Source organism: Petaurus breviceps, unplaced genomic scaffold, assembly GCF_028583685.1.
Source record: "Petaurus breviceps papuanus isolate PSGF00001 unplaced genomic scaffold, PetGlider_PUasm1.0 90451, whole genome shotgun sequence".
Classification (NCBI taxonomy): domain Eukaryota; kingdom Metazoa; phylum Chordata; class Mammalia; order Diprotodontia; family Petauridae; genus Petaurus; species Petaurus breviceps.
Genome location: NW_027187258.1, coordinates 1938998 through 1950704, shown reverse-complemented (window position 1 = coordinate 1950704; position 11707 = coordinate 1938998). Strand labels below are relative to the sequence as shown.

General features: G+C 54.1%; 1 protein-coding gene across 11 annotated transcripts in view; it reads left to right on the top strand.

Moving 5' to 3' along the window:
* GDPD2 (glycerophosphodiester phosphodiesterase domain containing 2) overlaps window positions 1-6841 on the top strand; it is a 7719-nt gene extending 878 nt beyond the window's left edge. For 3 of the 11 annotated variants that reach the window (XM_069062445.1, XM_069062443.1, XM_069062444.1), the window contains exons 2-16: window positions 780-904; window positions 1060-1163; window positions 1431-1524; window positions 1732-1791; window positions 1896-1994; window positions 2201-2294; window positions 2383-2525; window positions 2629-2711; window positions 2828-2978; window positions 3160-3381; window positions 3531-3679; window positions 6110-6257; window positions 6334-6416; window positions 6540-6568; window positions 6660-6841. In XM_069062445.1, the coding sequence (XP_068918546.1) occupies window positions 800-904; window positions 1060-1163; window positions 1431-1524; window positions 1732-1791; window positions 1896-1994; window positions 2201-2294; window positions 2383-2525; window positions 2629-2711; window positions 2828-2978; window positions 3160-3381; window positions 3531-3679; window positions 6110-6257; window positions 6334-6416; window positions 6540-6568; window positions 6660-6709 (1614 nt within the window). In that variant the 5' untranslated portion in view covers window positions 780-799 and the 3' untranslated portion in view covers window positions 6710-6841. Of the gene's footprint in view, window positions 1-779; window positions 905-1059; window positions 1164-1430; window positions 1525-1731; window positions 1792-1895; window positions 1995-2200; window positions 2295-2382; window positions 2526-2628; window positions 2712-2827; window positions 2979-3159; window positions 3382-3530; window positions 3680-6109; window positions 6258-6333; window positions 6417-6539 lie in introns of all 11 variants that reach the window. The other 8 variants (XM_069062450.1, XM_069062449.1, XM_069062447.1 and 5 more) reach the window with 7 other exon arrangements.
* The last annotated feature ends 4866 nt before the right edge of the window (window positions 6842-11707 follow it).

Sequence of the window (11707 nt, the reverse complement as noted above, 5' to 3'; positions counted from 1 at the left end):
GGCGAGCGCCAGCACACACCACAGGCCGATCACGCCCCCCCCCTCCCCCCCCCCCCCCCCCCCCCCCCCCCCCTTCCTTGTGTTTGCCCCCCCCCCCCCACGCCAACAGACGAGGGGGGGGGGGGGGGGGGGGGGGGGGGGGGGGGGCGGAGCATGGAAACTGCTTCGGGACTGGCCTTGGCCGGGCTTCGGGACCCACCAGGCTCCCGGGGCACCTTCTCGGGGTGCTCAGGGCACCTCTCCATGCCTGGGTCTGACTAAGGAGCCAAGGTTCCCCTTGAAGCCTTCTCTTTTCCAGGATGGCCAGGCTGCAGCCATTCCTGGAGGGGGTGGAGGCTAGGGAAGGGTTTAGAGGCCACAGGGCAGGGCTAGGCTGTTTAATTGTTGGTTCTGGGCTAGGTGGAACACGCAGGTCCTAGCTGGTCCGTGGCTCACCTGAACTGGGCTCCTCAGCTCCCGTTTGGTATGGGCTCAGAATTGTAAAGGCTTCAGGGGAGGGGAGGGTCCCCTATGGAAGCCGGCTTATCTCTGCCAAGCTTGCCCCAACTTGCCTAGCTAAGGTGCCCGCCAAGTCAGCCCACTTCCGTGTGGAGACAGCCCAGACCCAGCTGTTTCCCCCAGGAGGATGAAGGAGAGGGAGGAGAAGCCACACAATGCTGGGGTCTCCTGCCTGGATCCTGTGTAGCATTCCCCTGCCGAGCACCCTGACTCAGGGGCAGCCACTCTTGGCCCATCTAGCTAAGCACCAAGGCCCTGAGAGATGATGTCCCCTCCCCCAGGACTTATCCAGGCCTTCCAAATGGCTGGATCCCCCAACTACTGCTTCACCTGGGCTGGCCGCCTCCTTGGCCTGTACAGCTGTCACTGGAGGAAACATTCCAAGGACAAGATGCCAACCAGCAAGGTGTCCTAGAGGGGAGTGGGGGCAGAGCAGGCCAATGCTGGGGCCCAAGGGAACCATGACTTCCTCCTGTGTGTGCTAAGTCATTTTAGGGAATCCTAGGTCTGGGAGGCCCTCCTGGGGCTGTGACTGAGTAGAGCTCTCCCACTCCTTTACAGTGTGACTGTCTCTGGTTTGGTCTCCTGGCCATCGCCTTCCTCCTCTCGCTGGGCTGGTTGTACATCGGGCTTATTCTGCTCAATGATCTACACAATTTCAATGAGTGTGTAATGGGCCTGACCCCTGCTCCCTAAACTGCAGTCATGAGCACACACACACACACACGTGTGCACACGCTCCCTCATGAACTCAAGAGTTCCAGTTTCCTCTGCCATCCCTACCTTCTTCCCCCTCACCTCAGCCCATCTCTTTAAGAAGCCAGCTACCCTAGAAACACCAATACCCACTCGCCAATCCCTCCAGGCCCGATCCTTCCTCCACCTGCTCTCCCATGGGACCGAAGGGTAGGCCCTGTTCCTTCCCCTTCTAGGTTCTTGTTTCGACATTGGGGACACTGGCTGGATTGGTCCCTGGTTCTGCTGCCCATGGCCTCTGTACTGCTTACATACTCTACCCTGCTGTTGGTAGGTCTGGGCTCAGCTGGTCCATTCCATGCCCCTGGGCCTCCCCCTTTCTTCTTTCAAAGATCCACCGGGCTCATAGTGAGAGTTAGAGCACATAGTCCAACCCCCGTCATTTTATAGAGGAGGAAACTGAGTCCCAAAGAGAAGAGGCTTGGCCACGGTCACCCTGGGGTCCTATCTCACTGCTCCTGCCCCCTTTTCCCCCAGTTCCTGGCCCTATTCCTTTATCTATGTGGGCAGCCGCTACACCTCCACTGGCTTCACAAGGTAAGTAAATGGACACAGGCTGAGATGGTAAAGGTAAGGGCATGGTTACCAGCTAAGAAGGACACTTTCTGCATGGATGGAAAGCAGGCTGGTTGTACCACCAGGGGCTGCTATCACTAACTGTGCTGCTTGTGGCTGCTGCTCTCGTGGGGCTGGAAATCCAGTGGCGGGAGGAATGGAGAAGCCTAAGCTTGTCATTGCAGGTAAGCATTAGAGAGTGTCTCTTGGCCCCATGGCATGGAGCAGGTGGTCTCCCTGGGTACCCACCCCCCCCTTAGGAAATCCCCAGAAGGGCCTGCCTTAGGCTCCCTAAAACCAGGGGAGAAGGACCCCAAAGGGATAGAGAAAGAAGCCTGGGAGATTGGGAGACCCAAGGACAGTGCCACTACTCACCACCGCCTATCTCCAGGCTACAGCCCCATTTCTGCATATTGGAGCAGTGGTTGCACTCACCCTCCTGGCCTGGCCAGTAGCTGATGCCTTCTACAAGTCTCAGAGCAGAGGTACCAGCCCCAGCTTTCCCATCTTCCTATGAACCCTCACCCCTAGCAGCCCCACCATATTTCATCTACCCCTGTCCTCTTCCCACAGGCCCCAAGGTGCTGTTACTACTGTTTATTGCTGCAGCCCTGGCTATCTACCTGGCACCCCTGGGCATCTCATCACCATGCCTAATGGAGTACAGTCATCTCCCCCCCAAGCCTGGGCTAGTGGGGCACCGAGGGGCTCCCATGGTGAGCTTGCACCAGGGTGAAAAGCTGTTACCCCCACACCTCCCCCTCCTACCCCCCAGATAGCATACACACAAACACACAACACACCAACTTTTCTTCCCAGCTGGCCCCTGAGAACACGCTGATGTCCCTCCGGAAGACTGCCGAGTGTGGGGCTTCTGTGTTTGAGACAGATGTGATGGTCAGGTGAGGGTGAGGGAGGTTGTCCAGAACAGGGTGGGGGAAAGGCACAAGAGGGACCTGGAGATGAAGGGGCGGGCAGGAGGAGGATGGCCCTCCCCCAACACATGCTATGCTCCCAGCTCCGACGGAGTCCCCTTCCTCATGCATGACGAACGTCTGGATAGGACAACAGATGTGGCTTCTGTGTTCCCCAGCCGAGCTGCAGGACACAGCAGTGATTTCTCTTGGGCCGAACTGCAGCAATTAAACGCAGGGACCTGGTTCCTGGAGGTGAGAGGGTGACAGTTTCATTGGGAAGTGGTGCCCTGCTCAGGCAGTTTAGCGTGGGGGCCCAGGGCTCACCCTCAGACGTGCCATTTTCCTCCTGGGGCCTGTTTTCCAATGTGTAAAATGAGAGGATTGGCTCTCTGAAATTCAGTGACTGAACTATGTGCCCCATACCCCACTGTAGAGGCAGCCATTCTGGGGAGCCAGGAAGCTCTCAACTGCTGAGCAGCAGGAAGCCAAGAAGCAGACGGTGCCATCACTAAAGGAGCTCGTGGAGGTGGCTGCTAGCCTCAATCTATCCGTCATGTTTGACCTGCGCCGACCCCCACCAAACCACACGTACCACCACACCTTCGTCAACTGTACCCTGGCCGCTTTGCTGAGCGCCAAGGCACCCCAGACCATGGTGAGCTCTCTGGGATCTCACCCCCTGACAGCCATGTGGCCCAGCCAAGGGATCTCCTGCCTCAGGGGGTCCCATCCTGTCCTGATGCCCACTCTTTGCCTCCTGCCCTGGGGGCTATAATGATATCCCGAAGCCCTCCCAAACTGCAGGTGCTCTGGCTGCCAGATGAAGAGAGGGCTGAGGTGCAACTTCGGGCACCCAGGCTTCGCCAGGTGTATGGATATCGCAAACAGAACAGGACTGAGCGGCCGCAGCTCCTCAACCTGCCTTACCAGGACCTCCCACTGACAGATATCAAGTGAGCATGGGAGGAAGTACAGAGCTTCACCTGGATGGTAGGCATAGGCACCTCATACGGGGAAGGCTATGGATGGGCACCTGCAAGCCTGCCCTTCTGGAGCCACAGTCTAGGATGGAGAAAGATGCTGGTTGGCCACATCTCTGCCATCCCCATTCATTAGAAGATATTTTCAGTGACAGACCTTTGTTAGACACAGTCAAAGAGAAATATGGCCCCATCCCATGCCTTTATCTAGTCCAGGGGTGGGGAATCTGTGACTTCAAGGCCACATGAGGCCCTCTAGGTCCTCAAGCGCGGCCCTTTGACTGAATCCAAACTTCACGGAACAAAACCCTTTAATAAAAGAACCTGTTCTTTTATTAAAACTTGGACTCAGTCAAAGGGCTGCACCCGAGGACCTAGAGGGCCACATGTGGCCTTGAGGCTACCCATTCTCCACCCCTGATGTCATCCAACAACCTCATTTTATAGAGAAAGAAACAGGCAGGCAGGGGAAGTGGCTTGCCCAAGGACACAGAGGTAGTTAGTGGCAGAGATAGAATTTGAACTCAGGTCCCCTGCTCTTTATGTTCTACTGAACTATCTCATAGGAAGAGGTAGAGAGAAATGTGCACAATGATGCCAAGATAAATGATAACATAACTAAGGCTGTTTCCAGTTTATGAATGTCCGTGCTTGTGGAGCTGGTTTGCCTTTCCGTTCTCCAGCTCGTTTTACAGATGAGGAAACTGAGGCAAACAAAAGCCATCAAGGCCACCATTTTACTTTATGTCTGACACTATTCTCTCATCTTCCATGGCTCCCTATCCATGGCTTTTCTTGTCTAGTAACAGCATGCTCAGCTCTCAACCATCCAACAAGCAAATTCACTTGTCCTGCCATCCCCGAAATCTCTCCTCCTGTATCTCTCATTTCATGGCTCAACTCTGGGACAGAGTTGTCTATACTCTGCCTCCACTTCCTAATGATCCACTTTCTCCTCCCACATCACCCCTGCCCCACTCTACTGATGATAAATCCAATGGCAGCTTTGCTGTCCTCTCCCAGCCCTCTCTGGAGATTCTGGTGCTGTCCAGCATCTCGTCCTTCTAGCTTCTGTTCTCTTGTCTGTCACACTACTCCTTCTCAGGGGCCTCTTTTGGTTCATCATTTATTTCCTTCCCCTTCAGTGTGGATGATGAATGTGTCTCTAGCTTGGATCCTCTCTTTCCACCTTCCTTTGGCAATCTCATCATTTCCTATGGGGTTCATTATTTATTGTCCCTTCACAAATGACTCTCAAATTTCTAGATCCTGTGTTAATCTTTCTCTTGAATTCCAGTCCTGAATCTACAAGTTTTTGCTCACCATTCCCAACTCCAGATCTTTCCCTGAGGCCTCCCCATTTCCAGTTCATCAGGCTCAGAACCTGGAATTCTTTCCATCACACTCCCCCCCACCCCCAGTCATTTGCCAAATCCTATCAATTCTTCCTCCACAACATTCCTTGTTTGGTACTTCCCTCCTTTAGTCTTTGGACTAGAGCAGGATTCTCTGACTTCCAGTGTCTTCTCTCTCTAATCCATCTTTCCCAAGCTGGCCAGTCTTGCTGGGGAGCTTCCCTATTGCCCGGAGGATGCATTGGTGGTTGGTTGGGTGCATTGCAAACTCTCCCATCCTCTGCAGTTGCAGTTCATGTCCCTCTCTTTGTGGTCATTCATCTGCTTCCACACTTTTGCACTGATCATGCCCCTTGCCTGGAATGCCCTCACTCCTCAGCTTTGCGTCTTAGAATCCTTGGCTTCTTTCTTGGCTCATCATCTGTGTCACCTCTTCCAGGAAGCCCATCCTGATTCTTTCTAGTTATCAGTGCTCTGTGCTTCTAATCATCCAGGACTGACATCATTGTCAAAGCTATATCATCCCACTGTCCTCTGGACTTTAGAGTGCCTTGTCCATAATAAGCACTGGTCTAAAAGGGAGGCTTGAAAGGTATGTGACCAGATTGTTGATGGAGAGCAGACAATGGCAAATTCTTGAAGGCTCTGGAGAAAAGGAATGAGATGTAGGAAGATGAATGTGGTACCTTAGATTAAAGAGGCAGAGGCTAGAAGCAGGGAGTCCACATAACAGGGCACTGAAATGCTTCAGTAAGAGATGATGAGGCCCCAGACTAAGGTGGGAACAAAAAGAAGACAAGAGACATCATGAGGGCAAACTGGATGACCGAGCTTCCAAGTCTAGGGGGTTGGGGGAATGAATGGGAGTTCTGGGAGCCACTGAGGGGATTTGGGAGGAGGGAGCAGGCTTGGGGGGATGGCTACTGAGCTCTGCTGTGATGTTGGTCTGAGGGGTGGCTGGCCAGCAGGCCCCAAGCGGCAGAGAGAAGGGATGAGCCAGCATGACCCATGCTTGTGGGGGCCTTTTCTTTTTCTCCATCACCCACAGGCTCCTGCAGCGAGACAACATCTCTGTGAACCTATTTGTGGTGAACAAGCCTTGGCTCTTCTCCCTGCTGTGGTGTGCTGGGGCTGCCTCGGTCACCACCAATGCCTGCCAGCTGCTGCAGCAGCTGCCCCATCCCCTCTGGCTCATTGTAAGTGCTCCTCTACCATCCAGGCCTTCCATAACGCATCTGTCAGGGGAGGGCTCACTTGTACATGTCTCTCCAGCCCCCCCAGGCCTACCTAATGATCTGGATTGTCTCAGACTGTGTGTCTGCCCTGCTGCTGCTCTGGATCTTCCTCCTCCAGGGGTGAGTCCCCCCTCAGCTGTGATGTCATGGCATGTTACTGGGTGGCCCCCAAACTGGGAGTGCTGGAGGGAATGGGGAGCTCAGGCTACCTGAACTGATGGTGTAATCCTTCCGTCCCTAAAGGAGACGTGCCAGAAAGAGGGAGAAAGCCGGTAAGAGCTGCAGTACTTAAGTCTCTGTCGGGCCTGTGTTCCTCGGCCATCCCCTCCGACACCCAATCTCATGCTTGGCATGTCCCTCCAGTCTCAGAGAGCGCCGTGCTGCTGAGCAAAATCAACACCAGGCTGGAGTGAGGGAGATGCCCGCTTCCCCCCCAAGCCCACCCCCTGGAGCCATCGCGATGACGCTTCTGGCGGATGGTGGGGGGGCCACAGGATGGCGAGGACCACGTGGTTTCTGGCTCTTCAATGAAGTGAATCCCTCACGTGGTCTTGCTTTTCTTCAGGGCTGTGGGGGTGGGGACAGGGATCAGGAACCTGGGCTGGGGCCATCGCTGCCGCGGCGCCTCACCCAGCTAGCTGCACAACAGCGCCACCTAGCGCCCATGGCTCCACCCTTCCTTAGGACCAGACAGGTCCGCCGCCTTCCTCCTCTCATCCTGAGAATGGAGAATTAATTGCCTGGCCGCTCACCTTAAGGAGCCCGAGCTCCGGAGCCTCGAGGCCGCCCTCCCGCCCTGATTCTGCCACTCCCGGCCTCTCCCGGTTCGCCAGCCAGGGCTCAGTCAGTATCGAGGGTCAGAGCAAAGGAGAACATCAGAGACCCTGGAGGCCAAGCTTCTGTTATAAAGGATGGAACGGGCTCAGAGAGGAGGCACAGGTTTGAGAGCCGGATCTCAGCTCTGATACTCTCCGCGAGACCTTGGCAAAGTCACATGACCCCTTGGGGCAGGGGTGGATAACCTTTGGTTTTAAAGGGAAAAAAATTCTTTATTACGGGGATTTGTTCTATGATATGAGGTTTGGATTCTGTCAAAGGGCCAAACCTGATAACTGAGAAGATTCCCCACCCGTGCCTTGAGGCCTGAGTTTCCCCATCTGTTATTCAGACCACCTAATCCAAACTCCTCTTTAGAGATGGAGAAACTGAAGCCCTGAAGAGGGGAAAGAATACCTTGTTTAAGGTATTCCTGACCAGGTCCTCCACCTCCAAACCCTCCATCCCTCCTCAGCAGAACTTGTATCCTCGAACACTACTCAGCCAGCAGAAACAGAACAAGTTTGCACTGGGCAGCAGATAGAGAGCCAGAGAGTTGAGGACGGGGGACCCTCTCAGGCCTCCTCCAAGCTGGCTGGGTTCATTTTCCTTTCCCAAGTCAATAGCCCCTGTCAGGCTTAGCTGGGAGGCAGAGGGGCTGGATACTTGGCTTCTGCCCAGGTTGAGGTGCCCTGTGAAGCACTGGCACCCACTGGCCTGAATCTTCAATGGAGGGCATCTGTGTGTAGCCACGGCAACAGGATGTGGGGATTACAGCACAAGCAGCCTCTTGATTGGCAGGAGCGAGTTTGAATTGGCCCAAGAGGCTCCCTTCTCTTTTGCTTTCTCCTCCCTCTCTCCCTCACATAAATTAGTTATGGAGGGAAGCAACTCCATGCTTTGACTCCCTACAGAGGAATAGCCTGTCCCGTAGCAAAAAGAATGGACCTAGGCATATATAGGGTGTAGATGATGGGAAGATGAAGCTGTTTGATGAGAGGGATTGGGCAGGTCCCAGGCTGGGGGAGGGCTCATTCTAGCTTGTTTTTTTAATTAAGTCTTTTCCATACATCTGTCTCCATTTCATCTCAGCTCCCAGCCCTCCAGTTAGAAATGAGAGTCCCCATCCCCCAAATGAGCTGCTCCTTATAGCTCTTAGGCCCCAGGGAAGGCCGGCTCGCTGGGGTTCAAGTTTTCCTGCTCCATTATTTTTAGCTGCTGACTCACAACTCCCGGCATCCGGGGCTGGGGCTAGCAGGCTGGGCTGGGGGCTATTAATAGAGCAGCTGCCGAGCTCCAATCCAGTTCAGTTTCAGGGCCACGTGAAACTGGGATCTGGCTCCATATCATGCCTTTTGGGGATACTGTGGCCCTGGACAGTGGCCGGTACAGACACTCCACCTTAGAAGCCTAGAAGGGGAAAACCCTTTCTGGAACCCTTGCAGCAGCTCCCCACCTGACACCCAAGGGCCTAGCATGTCTGGAATTGGGATTCTATCCAGAGTGAGTAACCCAGGATCATGACTGGGAATAGTTCTGTTTGGGGGATGTCGTGGGCCCAGTGCTTCCTCCTCCCAAGGACCCTGATGGAGACAGGCTGTGAGCAAGAGGATAATGACCCTGAGACCAGAGCTAGAAGAGGCCTTAGGAAGGCCTGGCACTCAACCTCCTCAGCTGAAATGGAGGGGAAATGACTTGGCCACTGCTACAAGGCTCCGATGTTTTCAGCACCTTCTCACTTCAATTCAACAGACATGTACTATGTGCTGTGCAGCAGAGATAAGGTTGGAAAAAAAGGCTGCCCTCCCAGGCAGCCACATTCTACTGTGGGATGCAATGTGGAAACACAGACAGAGAGCACTTAGGAGACACTTTCCATAGGACAAGGCATCTGAGCTCAATTTTGCAAGAGGTCAGAGATGCTCAGAGGCAGAGGAGAAAGGGCATTCCAGGTGAGGGGAACAGCCTGGGCAAACATCTAGAGGTAGGAGATAGTGTGTTGTATGAGGAACAGCAAGAAGGTCAGAGTTAATGGGGGATGGGGTACAATAAGGCTCATTATTGTATGCATCATTAGGCCCATATTGTAAAGGGCTTTAAATGTCAATGTGTGAAATATGCATTTTCTCCTAGAGACAAAAATGGGGAACCACTGAAGCTTGGCATGGGCATGGGTAGAACTGGGCTTTAGGAAGATGATTTTGGCAGCTGTGCCACTGTGGAGAAGGGAGAGACTGGAGGCAGTAAGGCCAACCAGGACACTGCTGCCAAAATCCAAGCCAGGTGGGGGGAACCTTTGGCCTCAAGACCCCATGTGGTCCTCTAGGTCGTTGGGTGCGGCCTTTTGACTGAGTCCAAGTTTTACAGAAGAAATCCTTTTGTTAAAGGGATTTGTTCTGTGAAGTTTGGATTCAAAGGCTTCACTGGAGGACCTAGAGGGTCACGTGGGGTCTCAAGGCTGCAGGTTCCCCACCCGTGGTTCAAGCCCAGAGTGCTGAGGATGGTAGGTGGTAGTCATGTGAGGTGAGAGAGAATGGCCAGGGCTTGGTAAGCAGCTCAACAGGGACAGTGAAGAAGCATGAGGAGCCTGGGGTCCTAGGGCCCCTAGGCAGCTGCTTTTCCCTCCCCAAGTTAGGTCTCTGGTGCCTTCCCACTCTCAGAGCTGCCCCCTGTCCCCTTCCCACCCCAGATAATCCAAGAATAGCAATACTTCTTTCTTACTTGAAGCCCCAAATTCCATGATACTACAGCAGGTACACAAAGTAACAGGTCAGCCTCCATAGGGAGGTCTCCAGGCCACTTGCAGCCTGTTTGCAGGGATGCCCAGCAGGCAGGGAGGGGTGTGGGTGGCCACAGAGCCAAAGCTCATCCCACATGTTCTAATCAGGACTCCAGAGTGTCCAAATTGTAAAGTTTAAGGAAAATGCAAAGTAGGCTTCATCTAAGTTGGGAAATCTGTATCTGAAGGGCCAGGGCTTAGATTTCAGACATGAGCTGAGCATGGAAATTCAGGCATCAGCCAGCAGACGGGGGCAGCATTAACACCTATTCGCCTCCCCTGCTGGAGACCTAGGGTTCCAATATGTCTGGGGAGAGAGGGGGTGGTAACATCCCACTGAACTTCCCCCCCCTCAGCTCCGGCTCAGGCCTTGCTAGTTGCCTAGCAACAAACAGACCACCTGCAGGCCTGTAGGGCTCCTCTTAACCTTGTCAGGAGGGTCTATCTCTCTGGAGTTGGAGCTTGAGACCCTTATTCTGGGTTGAGAAAGACCTACAGATTCTTAGGGATCTGCCTGCTTCATTCTGCAGAGGGGGAAAGTGAGGCCCAGAAAATCCCTGGCCCGTTTCCTGCCTAATTTGGAGCCCCTCGTTGGCCTGGGAGGGGGAAGGGCATGAAGGCCGTTAGCCTCTCTGGGTCCCACCAGCAGGTCTGTTGGCTTGAAGGCTGACCTCGGTCACTCCTGCTACATTTCATTCATTCCCTTCTCCATAATGTCCAGGCTGAGGTCTCAGATTAGCTGGGATCCCTTTGCCCCACCTGTCTATTCCTTAAGAGACTTATCAAGACGCTAAATTCTCTCCCTCCAGGACTTGGGGGGAGGAGGAAGGTAGAGGGTATCTCTGTCCCTGACCAGCTCAAGGATCCAAGCCGAGGACACTCTCTGAGCCACTCAGCCAGGGTAGCCATTCAGAGGCCAATGCCAAGCATTAGAGCTGAGTTCCCCAGCTGGCCCCAAGGAAAAGAGGTTGTTCCCATGTCCTAGAGGTGTCTGAGGGGCTTTAGCCAGGCCCCCCAATCTCTCTCTGAACAGTTTCCTCTCCCTTTAGAAACCAAGGCATGGTTTGAGTGTACAGAGAGAAGGGTAGGGTAGAGGAGATAGCCCTGAACTAATAGAAGGTGGAGGAGCTTTCTTTTCTTCCCCCAAACAGCTTGGAGCTGGGAGTCAGGGTCATCACAGATGTTGGCAGGTCCGGCTCTGAAAGCTTGCATTCACTCCAGCTTCCTAACCCAAGTTCCTTCTTTGAGCTTTTCCCCCAAGCTTCCAGCCCTAGGCCCCTTTCATTTCCTAGCTCCCTTCCCAACTCACTCCCCAGCATACTGCCCATAGCTCACCCTTGTACCTCAGTTACAGCAGCCCTCCCATCCCAGCTAGCTTTCCCACTCGTGCTTTGGCCACACACACACTCACTTCCCTCTGGGATCTTGGGATGGTGCAAGAGCTGGGATGAGCATGCAGCCCCCGCCAGTTTGGATGGATGCTCTTCTGGGGCCTTTAGTAACCTTACATGCAGCAGCCTTGAGATCTGTTGCCCCACGCCCTCTCCTGCTAACTTGGGGGAGGTAGACCTACCAGCTTTTAAATCTTCCCCACAAGCTTCACTTCCCCCTGAAGAAGACATAAGGGGGTAATGGAGAGCCTAGTAGAAACCAGGAGTCTGTAGAGGTGATTGTGCTGTCAGGTCCCTGAGGTTCCCTAGCCAAAGTTGGGGTATTAGATGCTTGGTTTCTGGGGCTCCTTTCTCAGCTTGGCCAGAGTCTAGGGTCTGGAGCCCTGTCATTGCTGGCTCTAAGAACATGCACTAGACAGCAACAG